This window comes from Cucurbita moschata, unplaced genomic scaffold, assembly GCF_002738365.1.
Source record: "Cucurbita moschata cultivar Rifu unplaced genomic scaffold, Cmos_1.0 Cmo_Scf00004, whole genome shotgun sequence".
Classification (NCBI taxonomy): domain Eukaryota; kingdom Viridiplantae; phylum Streptophyta; class Magnoliopsida; order Cucurbitales; family Cucurbitaceae; genus Cucurbita; species Cucurbita moschata.
The window spans coordinates 6981095-6989772 of record NW_019268520.1 but is presented as its reverse complement, the minus strand read 5'-3'; the positions used below and the strand labels follow the sequence as shown (position 1 = coordinate 6989772).

Below are 8678 nucleotides of genomic sequence, written 5' to 3'. Positions count from 1 at the left end.
AATTAGAAAAAAAAAAAAAAAAAAAAGTTGATTTATTTACTTAATTTTGCGAACGTTCCGCGATTTTACCGCTTAACCCATACCCATCGGATCTTCTTCCCTCCCTGGTTCCGAAATTTCCCGCCATTTAATTTCTGGAAACATTTTTTCATCAAAACTCGAATCAAGAAACTGAGCTCAGAGGCGACGCAAACTCCGCTGCGTCCAATGTCGTCGTGGAAGATTTTTCCCAAAGCCGGCAACAATTTCCAGTGGGAACTAACCGGCGAGCGTCTCGAAGTCAAATCCGACTGCGAACAAAATGTTTCCCTTTCTCGAAGTAACAGCAGCTCCGTTGCCCGTCTCCCATCCATGGCCGACCTCTTGCTCTGCTCTAGGTTCATGCAAAGTCCAGAGGACGCCGATGCAGGCGCTCCGATGTTTCGAACCGGATTGGGAAAATCGGTTTCTGTTAAACAGTCTTCAATCGAGAAGGCTTTATCTATGCTCGCCGATGACAACGCTCCAGATATAGGTCTTTCTTCACTCTCTTAATTCCATTAATTCCTTTAACTAAATGTTCCTCCCGCCTTGTTTTCTGTACGGTCATAGCCATACTCAGAATTTTGCTCTATGCCCAAGTTTTTGAGTGCAATACATATTTGGACGAGCTGTATAGAACTTATCAAATTGGCTGCGTGCTGTTACTCTTTCAAAATTTATGTAGCTCGCAATCTTGATTCATATTCTATCTCTGCTACTCACTGACTTCAGTCTATCAGTTTACATTTAATTTATTATTGCCCTTTTCCTTCGTTCGTGTGTTATGCTAACGAGGGTGCTTATCATTGATGGATAAATCTCTCTACTGTTTGAATTCGTGCAGGTCAATTGCATAAAGGAGGTAATTTCTCCAATTCTCTCTTTCAAACGGGCTCTGGGAAATCAGTCAACGTTTCTTCTCAAGGTCTTCTTAGAGCCAAGACATTGTTAGGACTGGAAGAAGATGATACTTGTTCCAATTTTCAAAGATTTGGACAAGCTATCAGTCCTTACGATTTTGAGGGGGAATTTCTGGAATCAAAAGGTGCGTGTGGTATGGAGAACACGAGCAATACATTGGTCTCTAATACTTTCTTTTCGAGAAGTTCATTAGAGAATCACGCCAGCCCATCATTCAAACAAATTGAATTGCCTAACAAGGCTCCCAAGCCTCCTGCAGTGAAGTTTCATACTGCCGGGGGGAGATCCTTATCTATTTCAAGCGATGCACTACAACGCGCAAGAAGCCTTCTTGGTGACCCAGAGTTGGGAAGTTTCTTGGATGAAGGGGACGTGGATTGCTATAAGGAAGATATGGGAAATGCAACACCGTCAAATGGGAAACATGCTTTTCACACTCCTTCCTTCAACATGGAAGACTCAACAACTACTAAACACACATCTAAAAGCTTTGTTTCCCCCTTACGACCATCTTCTAAAGCTATGCAATCTTCATTCAAGACAAAAAGTATTTTAGGGAGTAATTTGATGAAGAAATTTGATGCAGCCGAACAAGAAAGTATTAGAAGGTTTGACGACAATAAATCCTGTTTGCCAGAAACTTTAGGCTGCCAGCCTAGTGAGCCAAGTACAATAGTAGACAATGTTTCTGAAAATGGAATTAGATCAGGGATCCATTTAGGCGAGCGATCATTTGGCGGGCCTCTAAATGACATATCGAATATTGCTGACTCAAGAAGTAGAAGTGATAGAGCTAGTAATAACGAAAAGAGGAAGCTTTGGAGTACAAGTTCTGTATCTCCATTCAAAAGGCCCCGAAATTCCAAGTTCTCCACCCCCTTGAATAAGAATGCATCACTTGTTACCACAAGTCAGTTTACCTTCTTTAGGTTTTTTCTCATCTTATTCGTTAGCTTCAATATTTTTGTGAAATCTTGATTATATTTTTGACCAGGTTTATCTACTTCATCATCTAGTAACTTTAGTTGCAAAAAAAGGGTTTCCACTCGGTATCCACACCAAGCCTCAAGGATGTATATCAAAGAGTATTTTGGAAGACCTCCATCAACCCGAGACAAGGTAAGTTGATCTAGGATCAGCACGCTCTAATTTTTCTGTGGAGTTTTGATACTGAGACAATAATTTTCACTATGGTGAAATAGTTGGATTACCTGCCAGATGAAGTCAGAAGGATGAATGCAGAAAATGCAGAGAAATATAAAGTTCCTGACAACACTGGCACAAATTGTATTGGAGTAGAAGCTTTTCGTCATATGTTAGTCGAGTCTGGAGCTTCTCTGCAACATTCTTCTGAATTGTAATTTTTTCTGACTTTATCTTCTTATTGTAATCCTTACACACACTAATATGAAAAGGTGCAACCAACCAAATAAATGCAACTTGGATTACGATGAAGCATTTCTCTGTTACCCTTGTGTGTTCATGAGAAGGTTGGACGTGGAGTTGCTTAGCCTAACATTCTCACAGTTTGCAGAGGGAGATATATGAGATATATGATCAGTTATTGCTCCATATTGAGTTTTCTTGATTTCTTCTGTTAGTTGAGTTTAACTTTGGTGCGTTTGGCTGTTTAGGTGGGTCAAAAATCACTACAAGTGGATTGTTTGGAAACTGGCCTGCTACGAAAGACAATGTCCAGTCAAATCAAATGGAATTTTTTTGACAGTTTCCAATGTTCTCGAGGAATTGAAATATAGGTGAATAATTGCATTTGTTACTAAAATATGATAGAATCAAGCTGCACCATGTTTATAAAAATAATGAGATTAGCCATTTAATGTTTGAAAGGTATGAAAGAGAAGTTAATCAAGGCCACCGTTCTGCAATAAAGAGAATACTGGAAGGAGATGCACCGCCATCTATGTTGTTAGTTTTATGTGTTTCAGCTATTCGCTCAAATTACAAATCAAGGTCTCAAGCTTGTTCATCCTCGACCAATGGGTCTGATTATGGTGAAGGGGCAAAAGTTGAACTCACCGATGGGTGGTATGGAACTGACCCCATAGATCTTTCACTACCTATTTAGTTCTTTGTCATTGATATTGGACGTGGTAGGTATTCTGTTGATGCTCTTTTGGACGGGCAGCTGTCAAAGCAACTTCTTTCGGGAAAACTGTTTGTGGGACAGAAACTCCGGGTAATTTATCTATCAATTAGCCAATCCTTTATTCATTCAAAGTGCTTCCAGCTTACAGTTATGCCTCTCTTTTGAAGATATGGGGAGCGAGACTGTGTGGTTGGATCGGGCCTGTTTCACCTCTTGAGGTTGTTTTTCTTAATTAATTTATTGATTATGGTGTCTATTCTTCAAATTATTCTTTTTAGTTTATGTAGTTTGATAGTATTTCATAATGGAAGTCTTTGTACTATTGGATAATATCAACGCATAAAGACACTGTTGAATCAATTTTGAATATGAAAATCAACTATTTGTCTATTCTTTGTTTAGAGTTGCTGATTTATTCCTGAACATTTGTGGCTTTCATCATCAACTACAGATGTCAGGGGCTGTTTATTTGACGTTGCATATTAATGGAACTTTTAGAGCTCATTGGGCCGATAGACTGGGATTCTGTGAGTGCCACAGAAATTCTGTTGAAAATACCAAATTTTCTACCTCAGACAACTCAAGCCTGTAGTATACTTTTTTATTCATGCTCAACACTTTAATTTTCAATGTAGGCAAAAATGCTGGTGTTTCGTTATCCTTTAAGTGCATCAAGAGTAGTGGAGGTCCAGTTCCTTCGACTTTGGTTGGAGTCTCACGGAAATACCCTGTTCTTTACAAGGAGAGGTAATTCAAGATGATTGTGTTGACTATTCTGTGTGAAATGCTAAAAATGATAAAACCTTGTCACCGAACTTCGTCCCGATTGACATAGGTTAGGTGATGGGGCATCCATAGTAAGAACCGAGAAGATGGAGATGAAGACCAGGCAATTATATGATCAGAGGTGGGATACCCAAGCTGTTTCTTACAACTTCTCTTTTTTTAACACGGACAATAATATTCTACCACATTTTAGTTTAGTTTGTCTTGGTATAAGTTAATGATCGAATATGATTCAGTAGAAAAGATCAAATAAAGTATTGCAGATTCAATTGGGAGGTTTTGTTAGCTTTGTATTATGGTTGACTGATGTTGGCTGCAGGTGCACAGCTATTGTAGATGGTATTGTTTCTGAATTCCAGAGAGGGACAAAGAGTCGTATCTACAGTGAGTGTGATAGTGAAGAAGGGGCAAAACTCTTTAAGATCCTCGAGACAGCGGCCGAACCTGAACTTTTGATGGCAGAGATGAGTCCTGAACAGTTAACTTCTTTTGCGAGCTACCAAACAAAAATAGAGGTTATCGTTCTTTTATTTTATTATTGCGAGACAGATTAAAGCAGAATGTTAAACAGGACTTCAAATTTTAGGCAATCAGGCAATCGGACATGGAAAAATCAATCAGGAAAGCGTTAGCAGATGCTGGGTTAAGTGGGAGAGATGTCACTCCATTTATGAGGGTGAGAGTGGTTGGACTTACAAGCAAAAGCAACCAAAGAGAAACCCATAGGAAGGAGGGCTTGATTACAATCTGGAATCCAACAGAGAAGCAGGTGAATTCAATCTTTTTCATTGCGTTCTACACCAATGAATTATTAGTATTACTTGATCATTTCCGAGTTCAATTGTCGTGTGTCTATGACGAATGAGCAAGATAGAGTTGCCTCACAAGTGTCTGATTGAATTTCCTTAAACAATGTGATAGCAACTTGAGCTGGTAGAGGGCCAGGCATACGCTATTGGAGGACTTGTGCCAATAAATTGCGATGCGGATATTCTTTACTTGCAAGCAAAAGGATCAACTACCAAATGGCAGTCTTTATCTCCACAGTCAATGAAATGCTTCAAGTATGTATTTCCACGTCTCTTGTTTTGGTAAAATTGAGGTCCAAACTCATGCCTTACCTGCCGCAGGCCCTTTTATAACCCCCGAAAATCAGTTTCATTATCAAATCTGGGGGAAGTCCCTCTATCCAGGTAAGGCGGCTTGCAACTAAATCTCTAGAAGGCATCATTAGATTTCTAGACATTAACATGCTATCCTTTTATTATGCAGTGAATTTGATGTCGTTGCAATTGTTGTACACGTGGGGGAGGTTTTTACAACTGCTCATCAGAAGAAACAGTGGATATTTGTGGCAGATGGTTCGATATCCGAGTCACATTCAGAAGGCACATCCAATTCACTGCTTGCTATTAGTTTCTGCTCACCGTATGCGGATGATGAGTCATTTGTGCCAATCAACTGCAACCTTACCGGCTCAACTGTATGTACATGTAGTTGCCTTTTCTTTGTTCTTTCCCAAATCCAAAGTGCATTATCCCTTATTATATTGTAAGTGTTAATTTTACTTCAGGTAGGTTTCTGCAATCTTATTAAGAGATCAAAGGACCAAATCAATAATCTCTGGGTGGCAGAAGCAACAGAAAATTCGTCCTACTTTTTGAATTTCGATTCTGTCGATTGTTCTCACATGAAAAATGCTGCAGTTTCTGCTAAAAGATGGGCAGAGAATTCCACTTCAGTTTGTACTCTGTTACTATGTTTCTGAAAAATTTCAACCATTTTGGTGTACGTACATACTTCACCGATGATTGATTTCTCTGACTTAATCCATCGTCCTTGTTTCTTCCATTCAGATTATCGAGAATCTCAGGGAGATGATTTTATTTATGATTGGTGATCGTAAAGGCTAGTGGGAAAATGAGCCGATCGGACCTGGATTTTAATGTAAGACTCTCTTTGCATCTTATTTATTTATTTATTTTTATCATAGAACAAGAGTTTAGGGTAATTAATTTCAAAATATACAACTGTAAATATATTCTATAAATTTATTTAGAAAACGTGTGTAAAATAGTAAGCATTAAACACTAAGATCAATGGCGGATTAACATAAAATCAAAATGGGAGGTGTTCTCATTTTAAACCTCATCAATATTCTGAATAAATACAAAGCTGTTTTGCAGATCCTTGTCAAAAAAGAAGAGAAGGAAAAGGTCTTTGTCACAGCAATGGGACGAGCAGGCGCATGATATCCTCCATGAATTGCAAATTGTCTTTCATGTGCCGTCGGCTATGAATCCTCCTGCCTTCCTTATTAACAAGATTTGGCATTCATCACGTGCATTGATTACAGAAGGCAGCTCGCTTTGCCCTGTGGACAAAAGTGGGAATGGATTGGAGTCTGTGGCATCCATCATGTAAGTAAAACTTGTGTGGCTCAACCTTCAGTTCCTTTCTTTGATATAGCTGTCCATAATTTTCCATGGATTGAAAGGGACTGACGGCTTGGGTTGGTTCTGTTAGATGTATATCATATCAATTATGTTCTCATAGCTGGAATTATTTTTGGTACAGTTTATCATTATTCCTAATTTACCCTTTAAAAATCTTTATAACCGGCTGGCTGCTTCCAAAATAATTGCAGAGACATTCCATTTATTAGCATAAATAATTGATCATTTAAAACTCTGTTTCTTTTCCTGCTCCTTCCAGCTATCATGGAACGTCTGTGAATCAGCTTTGAAATCGGACCAAAATTTGTTTGACTTTGACTGTACAATTACCTCACTTGAAGGTTGGCTTCATTGACCGAGTATTAAAAAGAAAAAAAAAAAAGAAAAAAAAGAAAAAAAAGAAAAAAATGGCGCCCATTTGCAGCCACTAACGACGTCCTGACAGAGCTTTCTGAACACAAAATGGCGCCCATTTCACGTGCCCAAAATTTTCCATATAATTCATAATAGTCTCGCTTGGGCTATCTCCTGTTTTTATCCAATTCCTCACATTTCCCACTTTTCCTTTTTTTTCGTACACTTATAAAAACCTAGATCTCTGTTCATACTTGAACTTATAAGAAAAAGAAGAAAATTACAAGTCCATTTAGTTTTAAAAGTTACAAATTAATTTCTATAGTTTGATAAAATTTATAAATTGATTATTATGTGACTAATTTTTTTTTTTTTCAAATCAAATGTACAACTTGTAATTGGATTGGCTTAACCCGAAACCCCATGCTCGATCGATAGTTGTCTCCTCTGTCCTTAACAATGTTACTTCCTCTCTCTCTAAACCCTTTTAACGATTTTTTACCCTCTTTTTATAATATAAATATTAGAAAGTTGATTATAGAAAATACCTTTAAAATTTTGAACTTTTTTTAAAAAATATGATTTTTTTTTTAAGATCAATGATATTAATGTAAGTTTAAAAGTTCACTAACTTTATAATTATCTTTAAAATAAAATACTATCTTTTTCATTTTTATTTTCTTAATTATCGGTTAAGGGTACAATATAACCATTGTAAGTTTATAATTATCTTTGAAATAAAATACTAACTTCTTTTACCCAAAATATGAACTGAATACAAACACTTCAGAACAAAAGAGAGAGAAAATTCTAGAGAAAAAGGCATTTGGTTGCCCACGAAAATTTATAGACAATCAATTAAGCCAGAAATTGAAGAAACGAACAGAGAAAAATAGTGAATGTTCAAGTTAATGAAGTTAACTTACGGCGGAGACTGGTTGTTGCGTTTATGCAAATTCTCGGCGAGTTGAGCCAACGACTGAAGATTGCATCGCAGAATGGTATCCACGAAAACGGTGGTTTCTTCTTTAGTATTTCCCGGCGGCGTATCCACGGCGTAGGACTCAACGACCACAGTTTTACTTATGTCGTCGGCCACCGATGGGTGGAGTGTGGTGACGGATCTGTAGTTGGCAAGGCGATGGTCGCCGCCGATCATGCTGAAGCTGAGGATGTGGTGTTCGTCGTCGAGAATCTCGAGGCGTTCGGTGCTGCGGCCGGCGGGAAGGCCGGAGATGACGTGAACCTCCCGGAGGGTTCCGACGTTGCCGTCGCCGACGACTACGTGGCAGCTCTTGACGAAGTGCTTGTAGGCCTGAGGGTTGTCAAACCGCCGGACCACCGACCAGACGGTGGATAAGGGGGCGGCGATTTCTTGGACCACGGCGGAGCAGGTCTGGTTAGGCCCCACCGTATGCGTGTGGTAAACGGCCACAGATTTCGGCACCTGGAACCATTTCTGGTTCTCTTTCTGGCAATGGATTGAGGCGGTGGTCGAATCGGAGCCGTTGATTCGGTCTATTAGAACAGACGATGCAGAGGGTTTCGAAGGCATTTCCAATGAAGAGAGCCTTTTACAATTCTACGCGAAGCCAAAAAAAAAAAAGAAAAAACAACAACAAAATTAACTAATAATGAAAGAGAGAGGATTTAACATTTGCCGGCCGCCACGGCGGCGATCCTTCACGGCGGTCCGGCGGTTGATTTATAAGCTCAGCCTGATGGTTTGGGTTTTCCGCTTGGATCACAGATAATATTCAATTGCGTGGATATCACTTATATACAACATACCAGTCGTCAGAGTAACTTTATCCGTTGGTATTACCAAAACACCCATTCCTTGCCCTTTTATTACAAAATTACTTGTCATTTTGTATTGACCAAGCCAAATTGAAATTGAACAATTCAGACTAAGGAACCATTCTTTAAATTTTAATTTGCGTCTAATATTAAAAATTTTAAATGATGTATTAGATATAAAATTAAAAGTTAAAAAATATATTTAGACTCAATATTAAAAAAAAAAAAAAAAA

The 8678-nt window shown here is 38.5% G+C and overlaps 2 protein-coding genes across 3 annotated transcripts; one reads left to right on the top strand and one right to left on the bottom strand.

Moving 5' to 3' along the window:
- Positions 1–91: 91 nt before the first annotated feature.
- On the top strand, positions 92–6453 carry LOC111441510 (protein BREAST CANCER SUSCEPTIBILITY 2 homolog B). 2 transcript variants are annotated; one of them, XM_023078538.1, is made up of 19 exons: positions 92–514; positions 866–1852; positions 1937–2061; positions 2145–2299; positions 2577–2699; positions 2791–2988; positions 3058–3139; positions 3217–3267; positions 3501–3576; positions 3685–3796; positions 3885–3956; positions 4155–4350; positions 4422–4604; positions 4757–4899; positions 4966–5028; positions 5108–5318; positions 5409–5576; positions 5692–5782; positions 6022–6453. In XM_023078538.1, exons 1-18 carry the CDS (start codon positions 208–210, stop codon positions 5746–5748), a joined length of 3309 nt encoding a protein of 1102 aa, XP_022934306.1. In that variant the 5' UTR covers positions 92–207; the 3' UTR covers positions 5749–5782; positions 6022–6453. The 2 variants fall into 2 exon arrangements, 1 of the variants encoding a protein (XP_022934306.1); XR_002710173.1 differs by lacking the exon at positions 6022–6453 and having other exon boundaries at positions 5413–5576; positions 5692–5756.
- Positions 6454–7453: 1000 nt separating this feature from the next.
- Positions 7454–8443, bottom strand: LOC111441520 (abscisic acid receptor PYL4-like). Its single transcript, XM_023078552.1, has one exon. The coding sequence runs from the start codon at positions 8198–8200 to the stop codon at positions 7568–7570; it is 633 nt and encodes a 210-aa protein (XP_022934320.1). The 5' UTR covers positions 8201–8443; the 3' UTR covers positions 7454–7567.
- Between the last annotated feature and the right edge of the window lie 235 nt (positions 8444–8678).

Excerpts from the sequence above, each read along its gene's own strand:
- LOC111441510 (XM_023078538.1), top strand. The coding sequence starts at position 208 with ATGTCGTCGTGGAAGATTTTTCCCAAAGCCGGCAACAATTTCCAGTGG. Across the intron at positions 515-865 it reads TGACAACGCTCCAGATATAG|GTCAATTGCATAAAGGAGGT; the intron begins GTCTTTCTTCAC and ends GAATTCGTGCAG. Across the intron at positions 2,700-2,790 it reads CTCGAGGAATTGAAATATAG|GTATGAAAGAGAAGTTAATC; the intron begins GTGAATAATTGC and ends AATGTTTGAAAG.
- LOC111441520 (XM_023078552.1), bottom strand. The coding sequence starts at position 8,200 with ATGCCTTCGAAACCCTCTGCATCGTCTGTTCTAATAGACCGAATCAAC.